The 14,566-nt window shown below is 55.6% G+C and overlaps 2 protein-coding genes across 4 annotated transcripts in view; both read left to right on the top strand.

Moving 5' to 3' along the window:
• The first annotated feature begins 288 nt into the window (after positions 1-288).
• On the top strand, positions 289-7,574 carry SESN2 (sestrin 2). Its single transcript, XM_041463136.1, has 10 exons — positions 289-442; positions 1,037-1,102; positions 1,845-2,039; positions 2,429-2,611; positions 2,879-3,088; positions 3,722-3,872; positions 4,037-4,152; positions 4,918-5,108; positions 5,515-5,659; positions 5,732-7,574. The coding sequence occupies exons 1-10, from the start codon at positions 365-367 to the stop codon at positions 5,816-5,818; spliced, it is 1,422 nt and encodes a 473-aa protein (XP_041319070.1). The 5' UTR covers positions 289-364; the 3' UTR covers positions 5,819-7,574.
• A 754-nt stretch (positions 7,575-8,328) lies between these two features.
• Positions 8,329-14,566, top strand: part of PHACTR4 (phosphatase and actin regulator 4) — a 56,809-nt gene continuing 50,571 nt past the window's right edge. The window contains exon 1 of one of the 3 annotated variants that reach the window (XM_041463167.1): positions 8,329-8,367. The gene's annotated coding sequence lies outside the window, so the exon portion shown is untranslated. The other 2 variants (XM_041463164.1, XM_041463165.1) reach the window with 2 other exon arrangements.

Raw genomic sequence — 14,566 nt, forward strand, 5'->3', positions numbered from 1 at the left:
CGGACTCGTTTCCACCGCTCCAGTGCGGGGTCGGCAAAGTGCGGCCGGCTCTGGGTAGACCTGATGTCTGCGTGTCGGCCACGCCTCCTATTGTCATTGGTCTGATTGTTGCTGGGTGGTCACGCCCGCAAGCTCCCATTGGTCGAGGGGGGCCGGGGGCGCGTCCCCGTCCCGTGCTATGTAAGCGTGGCGGGCGCGGGGTCCCGGGGGCGCTGCGGAGCGCGGGGGTGGCCGGGGGTGACCGGGACTGGCCGGGGGTGACCGGGGCCGTCCGGGGGTGACCGGGGCCGTCCGGGACTGGCCAGGGCCGTCCGGGGGTGACCGGGACTGGCCGGGGCCGTCCCCACCGCCCAGCCCCAGCGTGATGCTGGTCGCCGGCTCGCCGTGCAGCCCCGCGGGGCCGGAGGAGCACCGGGGCTGCGGGGCCCGCCGGGGCGGCCAGGTAAGGGCTCCCGGGCTGTATCGCCCCGTCCCCGGCGCACATCCCTTTCCGGCTCAGGAAGGTGCCAGGCTGCAGCAGGCTGCAGGGGTTTGAACGATGCCGTGGTGTCCCCTCTGCGGGTCTGTGGAAGCAGCTCGCCCAGTGACTCCCTGGGTGCTGTGGGGGTTTCCAGCCCTGAGCAGTGTGGGGCAGAAGGGACCCGAGTCCGTGCCTGGAGCAGGGGCAGCCCTGCGAGCAAGGGCTCATTTCTGCATTAACTGTGAATTTGGGGGGAAATCATGATGTTTAGTGGCATTTTGTGCCCCGGGGGGGGGTTAGTGGCCCCCGGAGGAGCCGTAAGCACAGTGCCGTCCTGCGGGATCCCCTGCTTTCCCCTGGCGCGGTGTCACAGCTGCCTGTCCCGGTGTGTCACACGCGTCCGGCAGTGCGGCAACATCGCAGCCCGGTTTCGTCAGGCGCTGCCAGCCTGACGCAGAGGGCGTGGGGGACACGGCCCCCGGCCCGTGCCGGTGTCTGCCTGAGTCACCCCTTCCGCTGACGCCGACGGGGATGTTCCGCGGCTCCGCTGACTCCCGGCTGTGCCTTCCTTCCTAGGAAAGAGGAATCGAGGCTACCCGGGAGCTGGCGAGGGGCCCCAGCACCTTCATTCCCCTGGGAGAGGTAAAGCGATGAGAATTGGCTTGGGTGGGGTCTCCTTCACCCTTCCCAGCTGCGGGTGGGGTGACAGGAAGGATTCCCAACCCCCGATTCCTAGTGCCCGGTGGGGGTGGGATGCTGAGGATGGGGTGGAGAGGGGTCACCCACCCCAAGCAGATCCTTGTGGCATTGTGGGGGTGTCGTTCTGGAGATGAGGGGAACAGCTGTATTTCACCCTGGTGTTTGCTTGCCCTGCCTCTGCCTCCGTTTCCCCACTCAGACAGACACATCTGTGTTTCCCCTGCCCTGCCCGACCCCAGCATTCTGCCCTGACATCCCCAGGGCACCTGAGCCCTATCTCAGCGCCCACACTCACTCCTCCAGATGTTGCTCCTCGGGCAGAGATAGCGCCGTGGTTTCGTCACTGCGCTGGGGGCTGACCCCCATCTCCTCCCCCGCACTCCAGAGCCCAAACAAACAACCCAACCCGCAGGCTGAGCAGGACAGCCTGTGTGGGCTCTGTCATGGAGACCCCCAAGCCCCCTCTGCCCCCCGGGGCTGGCAGTGGGGACACGGGCAGCAGGGGCCCCCGGCGGTGCCCGTTCCGGAGGCGGGGCGCTTCCAATGGGGTGAGGATCCAGCCTTGGTGCTCTTGGGTTCCTGGGTCCTGCTTGTTGGGGGGGGGGTCTCCACTTAGGTTAGAGGAGGTTGGGAAGAGTGGGGGCCTACAGCTCGCAGCCCTTCATTCCCTCCTCTCCTTCTGCAGGTCCCTCAGGAAGGCGGGGAGAACAGCCTGCACCAGCTCCTCGAGGCCTTTGTCTCGGCAGGCAGGGTGGACCACGTCGCCATGGTCATGGGGCTGCACCCCCAGTACCTCAGCAGCTTCTGGAAGACCCAGTACCTCCTGCTGCGCATGGACGGGCCCCTGCCCTACCACAAGCGCCACTACATCGCCATCATGGTGAGCAGCGGGGCCCTGGGGTGTGGGGACACGGGGCTCTGTGTGGGGTCCCAGCACTGCTGCTCAGGAGGCACTTGGGTCCCCACAGATGGACCCCTCTCTGGTCTGACATCCCAAACCCCTTTGGGGCTGGTGCCCACCCAGGGTACCCCAACACCCTCCCTCCAGGGCCCCTGGGGACTGGCACTGGTAGTGAGGGGGGAAATCCCCCTGTCTGGAACTCGTATCCCCAGGGAAAATCCTCCAGGAGTGACATGGGACGAGTGGGCTCCCTGCCTTGGGCAGGCTCCCTGCCTTGGGCAGGCTCCCTGCCTTGGCTTCTCTGTGGGCTTGTAGCAGGGTGGGGACCCCAGGCAGTGCTGGAGGCTGACTGCTGGCTCTCCCCACAGGCAGCAGCCCGGCACCGGTGCTCCTACCTGGTGGGGTTGCACATGGGGGAGTTCCTGCAGGTGGGGGGCAACCCTGCATGGCTGCGGGGGCTGCACTGCGCCCCCCAAAAGCTCCGGAACCTCAGTGAGATCAACAAGCTGCTGGCGCACCGGCCCTGGCTCATCACCAAGGAGCACATCGAGGTGAGAGCAGATGCTGCCAGCACAGATCCCCCCAAAACACACTGACCCCAGGGGCCACCTCCTGCGTGCACAGCCCCCAGGGTTTAACCCTTTCAGGGCTGAGGGAGTCAGTGGGATGGGAAGGGGTGACTTGCCCCTGCTGGGTCTATGGGTGAGGCACTTCCCAAGCACTCCTGTATCCCTGCCATTGGCTTGCCCCAGCCCTAGGCTGTGGTGGGCATGCAGCTGAGGGCTGGGGGTCTCTCCAACCCCTGCTGTGTGTGGCAGGCTCTGCTGCGGCCGGGGCAGGACAGCTGGTCACTGGCGGAGCTGGTGCAGGCGCTGGTGCTCCTCACCCACTACCACTCGCTCGCATCCTTTGTCTTCGGCTGCGGCATCAAACCCGAGGAGGACCAGGACGTGGGGAGCAGCTGCTGGACCCCCTCACCCCACAGCGACAGCAGCCCTGCCTCTGGGGACAGCATGGGGGGCTCTGGGGTAAGAGGGGCTTTACCTTGCAGGGTGTGAATGTACCCTGGGATGCTTCATGGGGAATCACAAATTGGCTTGGATTGGAAGAGACCTTAAAGCCTGTCTTGTGGGCAGGGACACCTTCCACTAGACCAGGCTGCTCCAGCCCCTATCCAGCCTGGTCCTTAACACTTTTAGGGATGGGGCAGCCACAGTTTCTCTGGGCAAACTCTGCCAGGGCCTCCCCACTGTCACAGGGAAGGATTCCTTCTCAATATCCCATCTATCCCTGCCTTCTGGCAGTGGGAAGCCATTCTCCCTTGTCCTGTCCCTCCAGGCTCTTGTCCCAAGTTCCTCTCCAGCTCTCCTGGAGCCCCTTTAGGCACAGGAAGGGGCTCTAAGGTCTCCCTGAAGCCTTCTCTTCTCCAGGCTTGTCTCCAGTGTAGAGTGGCCCATCTCTCGGAGGGCCTTTATTGGGAACAGCTGATGCTTTAGAGCCATGCAGTACTTCCCACATCCTCCACAGGACTTCCCCCTCCTCCCTTTGGGGTCTGGGGAAGGGTTATGGGGGCTGCTGGAATCTGGGCAGGACCAACCCAAAGGGAGATGCTCAGGGGTTCCCCCAAGTGCCAGGGCTGACCCTGCCCTGTGCTTCCCCAGGACACAGATGCCGTGCAGGAGGTGGAGGTGCTGATGGAGAGGATGAAGCTGCTGCAGGAAAACCAGCTGGAGGAGGAAGGAGTCACACAGGAGGAGATGGCGACGCGCTTCGAGCTGGAGAAGACAGAAAGTTTGCTGGTCCCTTCCTCAGGTGAGGAGGTACAGGGGGCAACTGGCTGGGGCAGGAGGTCCCTGTGGGCCAGGGGAGCCCGAGGAGGGGGAAAGGAACCAGAATCTGCCTGAGGGAGAGCGGGATCAGCTCCCCAGGGCACTGACTCCATCTGCGCTCATGGCCACTGCATTGGTCCCTTGTAGATGCTTTGGATCCCTCCCTGCAGTCCAACATCCGCTGCTTCCTGGAGGACCCTGAATTCGGATACAAGGACTTCACACGGAGGGGGGAGCAGGCCCCCCCCACTTTCCGTGCACAGGTGGGTGCTCAGGTCTGGGGGTGCCTCCTGTTTATGTCGGGGTTGTTCCCAGGATTGTGGACAGTGGGTGCAGGGCTGGAGCTGAGCAACCAGGTGCTGAGAACTGGGGGGAGGTGTCAACTTAGGGGGGGACCCCACCTTGTGTCCCTGGCTTTGGGGGGTGTTGTGGTTTAAGACCAGCTGGAGATGAAACCTGACACAGCTGCTCACTCAGTCCCCACTTTCTTCCCCCACCCCAGGGAGGAAAATCAAAATAAAACTTGTATGTTGATATACAAACAGTTTAATAATTGAAAATAAAGTAAAATACAATGATGATGGTAAATAATGATAATAATGACAATGAAAAGGGAAAAAACAAATGATGCACAATGCAATTGCTTAGCACCTGCTGACTGATGCCTGCCCCCCCTTCCCAAACCCAGACTGGCCCCTTCTGGGTAACTCCCTCCAGTTTATACACTGGGCATGACGTTCTCTGGTGTGGAATATCCCTGTGGTCAGTTCAGGTCACCTGTCCTAGCTATGCTCCCTCCCACTGGCAGAGCCTGAAACAAGAGGAATAAAGTCCTTGACTGAGGATAAGCCCAACTTAGCAAAAAACCAAACCATCAGTGTGTTACCAACACCCTTCTCATTCCAAATCCAAAACACAGCACTGGAACAGCTACTGAGAAGAAATTAACTCTACCCTTCCTGAAACCAGGACAGAGACACCCCGCTTTTCCCCACCAGACCCCTACCCCAGCATCCTCTCTCCACCAGGATTACAGCTGGGAGGACCACGGCTACTCGCTGATCAACCGCCTGTACCCAGACGTGGGGCAGCTCCTGGATGAGAAGTTCCAGGTGGTTTACAACCTGACCTACAACACCATTGCCATGCACTGTGGCGTGGACACCTCTGTGCTGCGCCGAGCCATCTGGAACTACGTGCACTGCGTCTTTGGCATCCGGTGTGTCCCCAGCACCTGGCTGGGCTTCCTCCTGCACCTCGGGAAGAGCCCAGGAGCAGCTCCAGTGGCTCCGTCTTGCTTAGACTGTTGCTGCTGCTGCTGCTTCCCCATGGCAAAGTGATGCTGTTCAGAACAGCCCTGGGAAAGGAGAATTTAGTAAAAAGTTACAATAAGGATGGTGAGGCTCTGGCAGAGTTTGCTCAAAGAGTTGGTGGAATCCTGATCCCTGGAGGTGTCCAAGGCCAGGTTGGATGGGGCTTGGAGCAGCCTGGGACAGTAAAAGGTGTTGCTGCCATGGCAGGGGTGGGACTGGATGGGCTTTAAGGTCCCCTCTCGCCCAAACCATTCTGGGATTCTGTGAATGCACAAGGCTTGTGTCTGGAGTAACACACCCTCCTCTCTGCAGCTATGATGACTACGACTACGGGGAGGTGAACCAGCTCCTGGAGCGCAACCTAAAGGTCTACATCAAGACAGTGGCTTGCTACCCGGAGAGGACCACCAGGCAGATCTACGCGCAGTTCTGGAGGCACTTCAAGCACTCGGAGAAGGTGCTGCCCGTCCCTTCCCCTGGCAGGGAGCTCGGGGTGCTGACCCCGTGCCCTGACCCCGCTCTCCCGTAGGTGCACATCAACCTGCTCCTGCTGGAGGCGCGCATGCAGGCGGCTCTGCTCTACGCCCTCAGGGCTGTCACCCGCTACATGACCTGAGCTGCTCTGCCCTGCTCTGCCCCTGCCCCTGCCCTGGCTCTGCAGGAGAGGCCGGGGCGCTGCTGGAACCCTGGAAGTTCATCTGGAGTATTGTCTCCCTGCTTCACGGGCTTAGAGCTGTGGAAGTGAAGTGGGAGCTTTCCTGCGCTTTCTCCCAGGAGGGGTGAGCCCCCAGGAAGGTGTCGGTGCTGGGAAGACCCCCAAGTGCTGCCCTGGGCTTGACAGAGCTGCGAGTGCTCTCCTGCTCCGTGCCTTCTGGGGCTGGCCTCAGTGAAGCCAGACAGGGATGTCTGTGGCTGCAGTGCTGGTGTCACACCCCTGTGACGTGTCCTGGCACCGAAGAGGACTGTCCCCCTGCCAGAGATGGCCAGAGGATATCACAGGGTTCCCTTCATCCCTGCATTTTGGGTCCTGCTGTGCTGGGAGACAGCTGCTGGTGGGGGTGCTGCCCAGGCACCCCCTCCCCACCTTTCTGCCTCATCCCCTGCAGTCTGGGATGTGAAGTGCCTTTAACCTAAGTGCCAGGGCAGGAGCAGGGAAAGCATAGGAATGCTTGAGTGTGTTTTACACGTTTTTGCATTGTTTTCCAGCCGCTGGTGCATCTCCACTTCCTCAGCTTCAGGGGCTGATGTGGGGAGCCGTGCTGGGGCATGGGGCTCCCTCAGCCCCTCTGCTGCTGTGCGGGTGGCAGGGTGGGATGGGCTGGCCATGGCTTTATCCAGACACGCCAGAGCATTCCCAGCAGCACATGGAGGTGCCTGTTGGGGAGCAGGATCCAGCCCCATTGCCACCCTTGGTTTGGCTGTTGAGTGATCACTCCAGTTAAGTTATTTCTGTTTTTTTTTAAATATATATAAACTCCTGACTAGGCATGGAAATGCCTCTGTAACTTTGCTATTAATCTTGTTTGAAAAAATAAAATAATTACTTTTAAATTCTTTTTCCTTTTTCACTTTCCCCTTGGTCCACCCATGGGCTATTCCTGTATGGCAGAAGTAGAGTGCAGGGCTCTTGCTGCTCTGGGAGTACTAGGGAGCATCCCCGAGTTGTCCAAGGGAGGATGTGGGAGGTCTGAGTACTCCCCACTTGCCTGAGGGGGATGGATTTGACTTCAGTAAGCTCTCCTTTGTGGTGACTGATTCCAGTCTTTCCTGGCTGTAGCATCTTCCTGGGAAGCCAGGATTTAGGCATGACCCTCATCCCACCGTGTGTCCAGGGGCTGCTCTGCTGCACTGCTGGCGCAGAGCTGAGCTGCAGTGCTGCTGGGGCAGAGCAGGGCACGCCAGGCCCGTGCTGTGAAGCCAGCAGTTATCAGGGCGTGGGCAGAGCCCCTGGAAGGCGCTGATAGAGCCCTGGCGAGGGGCCAGCTCTGCGCGGCCGGCGCTTCGCGGTGTGCCGGAGGGGCCGGAGCCTGGCGGCGCGGGGGAGCCGCCGGCTTGCAGAGAGTGCCGGGGACTCACAGGGCAGAGCCTCCGTTTTGGGGGAAAGAGGTGTGAGGGCAGCTTCTTTTGGGAAGCTGAGGCAGGAGGACGGGGCTCCCTGGGCTTTGCCGGCTGTGCCAGAGCTCCCGGTGTGTGGAGAGAACAGCGGAGCCCGCGGTGCTGCTCTGCCCGGGCGCCACCCTGGAGCACCGGGGAGCACCGCGGCCCGGGGGCTGCTTCAGCTCACACCCTGGCACTGCATCGCTTAACCCCTCTGTTTATTCACCTGGTCACAATTACAGACCAATAAATTCCTCATCCAGTGCACAACTAAAGCCTGCAATTTGTGTACCTATCTATAATTTATCCACAGCTTTCACTGTTCTCTTGCAGGGCAGGTGTGTTTATAATCTCCCTACCTGAAGCTGACAGTTATGATCCCAATAGATGCTATTTTTTTACACTACAATTGCCCTCAATTTAAAAACATAATGTGTTGGTGATGTTTAGTACACACCAAAGCAACAGGAAATAACAGTAGTGGTAATAATAATAATAATAATAATAATAATAATGATCTGTGCTGAAGGAACATTTTACGAGTAACGGAGCCCGAAGCGCTTTGCAAAGTCGGCATTGCTGGGGCTGAGCTGCCCCCGCTGTGAGGGGTTCATGTGGGGCTGGAGATGAAACACCTTTGCCCTGAGTGTGGGCAGCTCATTCCCGACAGATGCAAGCAGACTGCTGGATCCGCTGCGTGGGCTGAAATGGACAATGGAAATGGAAACAGAGCACAGGCGGGACGGGCCGGGCTGGGTTCGGGACCCGCCGGTCTCCCCGGGGCGGCAGCGCCGCTCGCTGGAGCCAGCGGGAGGCACGGACCGAACGCCGGGACCAGCTCCGCCGTGAACCCAGCGATGCCCAAATGGTTTGGGTCGGAAGGGACCCCAGAGCCCCTCTCCTTGCAGCCCTGCCCCGCACGGCCGCCTTGCCCCCGACAGCCGGCTGTGAGGGGGCTTCCGGGGGCGTGTCCTCCCGCCGGGGCGTGTCAGTCCGCCGCACTACATCTCCCGGCATGCCCCGCGCGCGGCTTCCGGCGGCGCGTCCCGGCGGCGGCGGCGGCGGCAGGTAAGGGCGGGCGGGGGCCGGGAGCGCCGGCACGGTGAGGGAACCGCGCTCGGCGGGGGAAGGACGGGCCCGGAGAGCCCCGGCCCGGCGCAGCCCAGCCCCCTGCCCGGGGGCGGTCACGGACCGGGAGCGGCGGCGCCCCGGGGATGCCGCGGAAGGGCCGGGCTGTGCGGGCACCGGGCCGGGGGCTCCCGGCGGAGCGGCCCCACAGGACCGGGCTCGCGGGGCCAGCAGCCGCCGCTGGCTCGGAAGGCGAGAAGCGGAGCTGGCGTCCTGTGCGCTCTGTGCTGCGGGGGACGGCTGGGAAGCCGAGCGGCTCGGGCTGGCGCTCCGGTAAAACCCGGGCTCTGGTCCCTGCCGCCCTCCCGTGCCTTGCCGTGAGTGTTCGCAGCTTCCCGAAGTTCCCTCTGAGGCAGCCCCGCTGGTATTTCTTTGTTTGATCTCTCCTGCCCTAATGTTGACTGAAATTTGAAACGTCCCCGTTGTGCTTTCTGGCTTAATTGTTCTTTCCCTGTGTTTGCACGCAGATGAATTATTTACCTCTGTGCCTTGCACTGGGTTGTGTTTGTCCAGGTGGAGGTAGGCGAGGGCTTGGTGCCCTTCTCTGGCACTGAAATACTGCAAAGTGAAATGATGGGAGAAGGTGCTCAGCTGAGGCTGAAAGAAACTATAAAGCTCTTTAAGCTTTAGGATGTTTAACTGTTGCTTCCACAAGCCTCGAAAGAGAACTGGAGTCAAGGAATCCCAGAATGACTTGAGTTGGAAGCGACCTTAAAGCTGCTCGTGTTCCACCCTGCCATGGCAGGGACACCTTCCCCTGTCCCAGGCTGCTCCAGCCCCATCCAGCCCGGCCTTGGGCACTGCCAGGGATCCAGGGGCAGCCACAGCTGCTCTGGGCACCTGTGCCAGGGGCTGCCCACCCTGCCAGGGAACAATTCCTTCCCAATACTCATCTAAATCTCCTTGTTGAGTGTAAAACTGTTCCACTTGTCCTATCACTTTCTGCCTGTATAAAAAGTCACTCTCCTTCTTTTTATCATCTTCCTTCAAGTGCTGGAAGGGTGTAGTGAGATTTCCCAGGAGCCTTCTCCTTGTACTTGCTTCTTTATTGCTTGAAGAAAGCTGGAATTGTGCAGGAGTGAGTGCTAAAGTTGTGATGTTCCTGCTCTTCAAAAGCCAGTCTGGAGCAGGATCAGGGAAGGGGATTGATGAAGTTCCCACAGCCCACTCTGGGTGGGCAGAGGGTGTTCAGCTGAGTGGGTCTGGTGTGCTGCAGAAGATGCAAGGGAGTGTAACTGGATTCCTCTCTCTGCTGCGATTTCCTCAGGAGTGCCAGGTGCTCCTCAAGCAGACCTTTTAAATGAATCCAAACTGCTTTTAAGAGTAGACAACACCTAAAATCATCAGCTTATGTAGTTTAAATTCCTTTTTGTGAAGGAAGGGGCAAAATAGAGCCAAAACGAGGCCGATTGTGAGGGACGGGGCTGTCACAGCTACACCGACTGAGGCTGAGTATCTGCACAGGGATGGCAACAAAAACCCTTGCTCATTAGAGTAGGTTCAATCCTGATCCTCCCAGCAGTGCTGGGAATGCTGCGCTCTCTGTCCCAAGCGGAGGTGTCAGTGTGTCCTTTCACAGGTGATACTCTGTTCGCTGATAATGTATCAGAGTGTTTTTGCAAGGAGCGTTTTCTTCCTGGATTCCCAAGGACTGAGCTGTGTCTGAGGCACAGAGCATTCCCAGCCCCTGGGAGATGGAGTGGGAGTCCTGCTGGGAGCATGGGCAGTGCCGCAAACAAGGGGAATGTGATTGCATCCTTGCTTTCGTGCTGCTGGATCAGTGATTATACAGCCTTCTGCTTCATTCAGCCACGGGTTAATTTCATTTCCAGTTCAATTTGATAACAGTTTTGAGAGCCAAATCATTTGTATTTAAACAAATGGCTTCTATTTTGATTAAATTTCATTGTGTTTGGCATGTGTTGGAGCATTCTATGTATTAAAATTTGCTGAGACTGTGGTTCCTGCAGGTTTATTAGCTGGTGATGAATATTTAGTTACAAGCTGTACAAAACCTGTGTCTGGGTGTTGGGGGGCTTAAAACAGAACTGGGTTTTTCTGGCTGGTCTCATGAGTGAAGAAAGCTGCAAATATCCTTGGGATCATTTGGATTACCTCAAAACATGTAATTTTTCAGGCAAACCCATAACTTTGGACTGCTGGGAAGCTATTAGGGCTGTTGGAGGCAAAGACATCATCTTGCTCCTGCATCCATTAAGGTGGGAGTGGAGATGCTCCAGGTCATTCGTAATCAGTTCCCTAATTCTCTTTAGCAGTGATTTTCTGCATACAAATGTCATGTGGGTTTATTTTTCTGAGTGTGAGAATGCTTTTATTTTTAGCTAGCAAGTTTGGAGCCTGTGGAAAACTAATGGATGTGCAACTGTGGCAACGTTGGGCCTGGGCTTTGTGTCGAGGGGAAAAAAGCCCTTTCAGAGATCTATTTTTATCAGTTAATTAGTCGCTGTTGCTGACGTGTCAGCGCTGTGGTGATAACTATTCCCAGTTCTTCCCTGCACAGTGGGGTCATGGTTGGGCAAGGAATGCAGCAGCCAGCATGGCTGCTCATCCCCATGGCTGGGGTTTAACTCCTTCCAAACTGTGCCCTGAATCCAAGGGCAGATCCCGTGGGAGGAGCTGCCATACAGACATGCAGAAGTTTGTCAGGCTTCAGCAGAGGGGCTTTCCCACTGCTGACTGCCCTTAATTTGTCCTCTGCCCAGAGGATTTCCTGTATCTCGGTAGGAGCTGAGGTGTGGAGGTTGGTGTGATTTGCCAGTGGCTGGGTGACAGGCCTGGAACCAGAGGTAAAAGGCTGCAGCTTTCCCAATTCTTGCTCTTATCTGCTGATTTTGAATGACTCAGGACGATCTGTCCGGGTTGGAAGGTGACCAGGCAGAGCATCTTGTGATTCCACGTTGGTATTTTGCTTCTTGTCGATGGGGAGTTGCTGTTTTCCTGATTTCAAAATGACGAAGCCCTTAATCTGAAAATCCTTGTGTTGTTCATTCTATTGCTTGTGGTGTCACTTGTTTTTGATCCTCAGCTGTGCTGAGACAGGGAGGTGAGAGGCAGCTTTGGTCTCAGCTATACCCTGGTTGTCACTGCCTGGATTTCTTTGTTTATTGGTGACTCTCTGCTCTTTCTGCTGAGGATGGGATGGGGAGGGAGGACTAATTATCTCCAGAGAGAGGCTTTAAATGCTATTAGCCAAAAGAATAGGCTTCATCTCCTAACTTGAATGAGTTGAGAGAAATAACACAAAGCACTGGTGGCAAAGATATGAAAATTGAGAGCAGTCCAAATGGTTTCTCTCTGCTGAACCCTGGAAATAGATTTGTTATTGCTTTTCCCTGAGCCTTTGGCTGGTAGCAGCCTTGGAGGAGTGAGGGAAGGGGTAAACAGATTGTTAACTTTACTCTTTAGCGTTTGTGCTTTTTGCATACTGATTCCAAAGCACGGTTAGGAATCGCTCACCTACCGGCTTCCTGCAGTCGTGATGGGCAATTCATTATCAAGGACTAATTAACCGCAGCTGCTGAGTGTCACGGGGCAAAACAAGGTGCATACTGATGAGGTCGATTTGTGCAAGCCTGGCACTTCTGTGCAGTCGGTGCCTTTTGAAACACTTTCAGGAAAGATCGCTGGACTTCGGTAAAGTTTACTGCTGTTAGAGGTTCGAACCTTTTCGCTGTCGGCTCCAGAAAGCTGCTGCTAAAAGCAGGGATCGCTTGGCTGCCAGTACCTAATTGTTTTCCTTTAATTAACCAAGCCCCAAAAGTTAACCCCTTAACTACAGCTGTGTTGCCACAGACTCAGTTGTCTAAAATACACCAAGATTAATCCCCAGCACTGATCTAACCTGTAGGCTGCCCCATATGGGCTTCCTTCATCACCTCACACTTGGCTGTGGGAAGGGTGAACCTCCCTTAATGTGCTTTTCTCTCCCTTAGCTTTTAAGGGTGCAATCAAGAAAAGTTTGGCCCTAATAGTACAGAAAAGCCTTGATTTGTAAACTTGGATCAAAGTTTGGGAGGCAGTGACTTGTTTGGTGTCTGCACAGTGTTTAGCAGTGGGCCACGCTCAGCCCTCTCGCTGTGTAAACACTGTGTTGCAGAGGGTGACTTAGCAAAAAAAGAGATTATTGCTGGATGTGGCCTTGAGGTTGGGTTCACAAGCTGTGTCTCAGGCTGTGCTCATGGAGGTGAAGCTGCCAGAGGTGTTTATGGATGGGGGATAAAGCCAAGGGCTGTTGTCTTTGGAGTATTTGAGCTTTGAACAAAGCGTGTCACTGTGCCAGTTTTCAGGGGACTCTGGCTGTAGTCACATGCCTTTGAAGGTTGTATTCTCCAGACTAATCCTTCTGTCCTACTCAAAATCAAACTGGGATGTCTGTCACAGCTGAACTCGCTGCTGTGGGATCGGCCTTTCTCACTGTGCCTGCTGGAAGGGGCTTTGGGCCCTGTTATTTCTGTGCTGGCAATAACTCCCCTGCAGATGCACAAAACTGCTGCTGCTGGTGTGTTATCCATGCCTCTCCCCTCCAGAGCCGTCTAAAAGCTTGTGCTGGTTTGCTGCAGTGCCAAGATCCACAGGCAGCAGGTTTGCAGGTACAGCTAACACCCACCAGCCTTGGGATCCCAGCGCAGGGGAGACTTAAGTGGGTTTGAGCAGGGATGGAAGCAAGGTCAGGAGGATTTGAGCTGGTCTTTGCTGGCTGCCTCAGGTGCTGTGGGAATGCCTTTTTAAAGCTGCTCTGCTGCAATGCTGACAGTGGAAATCTGGATGGATCCACGGAATATCTGCTCCCTGTTCCTGGATGGATGACCTTGTGCTGATGAGGTTATCTTTATCAGCTGGGACTGAGGAGGAGGAGGGTAATTACTGAAATAGTGATGTCACATTTGTGCTCGTAAATTTGGGCTTTTATTTTTGGCAATATTAAGCTTAGTGTCTGTTGCAAACCAGGTGAAGCAGGAGAAGAGCTGTTACGGAATCATGGAATACGCTGAGTTGGAAGGGAACCCATCAGGGTCATGGAGTCCAACTCCTGCTAGATTTGTTCCCTTGTAAAGGGTGTTTGTGTGATGCCAGAGGAGAACAAATAATTGTGTGATGAAGGGTTGTTGTGAGGCTGCTGGATCTCCCAAATCAACATGACACTAGTGATTACACTAACCAGTATTATCCACATCTGCTTCTAGCCTCCAGATGAAGCCTTCAATCTGTGTTTTAATGACTGTGTTCTCTCTGCTTATCAACTGTGAGTCCAGGGAAAATAAGGATGCTCAGGTGGACAGGAGGCCTGATTTAGCTCCCAGCTATGTTGCTGTTGTGGTGATTGATGTCAGGCAAGTCACTTTTTCCTTGTTTCATCCTTCTGTCTATCCTCTCCAAAATTACCTGTGGTTAGTGAGGATGTCGTCCTCCTGTTTATAGCTAGAGGGACAAATTAATTCATCTCAGCCTTAAGGGCCATAATTAGCAGCCAGGTTCTACCAGTCTAGTCCCATCCTGCTCTGTGTCATATGGTGTGTAGGTGGGCCCTTTAGTAAATAGAGTATGAATAACAGGAGGAAGTGTTTGGGTTTGTTGGGTAAGTCCAGCATCAGCTGTGTTCAAGGAATTGTTTCTTGATTTTCACCTTGTCCTGTATTTTGTGAATGTGTAATTTGAAGTTTTTATTTAAATGTTTTTATTTAAATGCTTATTCAGGTTTCACACTTGGCTTTCCTGTCTATGGAATTTGTTTTTGTATTAAGTTCTTTTGCAAGGGGGGATTTTTGAGAGCTTTTTCAGTGAAATAGAAAAAAGAAGTTGGCCTTGATTCTGCAGTAAATTCCTGTTGCTCTTGGGAAGTGGGATTTATAAAGCTGCTGTGCTACATTTCAGCATGGAAGGAGGGGTGGGGGAGAAACTACCAGAAATCCATTTCTCCTTTAACATGGAATTGTATAGGTGATACTCTTGCATGGAGAGCGGCAGTCCTTGCATAAGCACTGGATACATTAACATTTCTAACTAGTAAATTTATGGATAATCTCTTCTTTTGGAGGATTTATTTAGATTTGAGAGCATTAGCCTCTGGGAAAATTAAACCTCTTTTAAATCCACTTTGTTCAGAGGCTAGACTGAGGAA

Source organism: Pyrgilauda ruficollis, unplaced genomic scaffold (assembly GCF_017590135.1).
Source record: "Pyrgilauda ruficollis isolate IOZ18807 unplaced genomic scaffold, ASM1759013v1 scaffold162, whole genome shotgun sequence".
Taxonomy (NCBI): domain Eukaryota; kingdom Metazoa; phylum Chordata; class Aves; order Passeriformes; family Passeridae; genus Pyrgilauda; species Pyrgilauda ruficollis.

Coding starts and splice junctions, on each gene's coding strand:
- SESN2 (XM_041463136.1), top strand. CDS start 365: ATGCTGGTCGCCGGCTCGCCGTGCAGCCCCGCGGGGCCGGAGGAGCAC. Junction 3,089..3,721: donor ACAGCATGGGGGGCTCTGGG/GTAAGAGGGGCT, acceptor GTGCTTCCCCAG/GACACAGATGCCGTGCAGGA. Junction 5,109..5,514: donor CACTGCGTCTTTGGCATCCG/GTGTGTCCCCAG, acceptor TCCTCTCTGCAG/CTATGATGACTACGACTACG.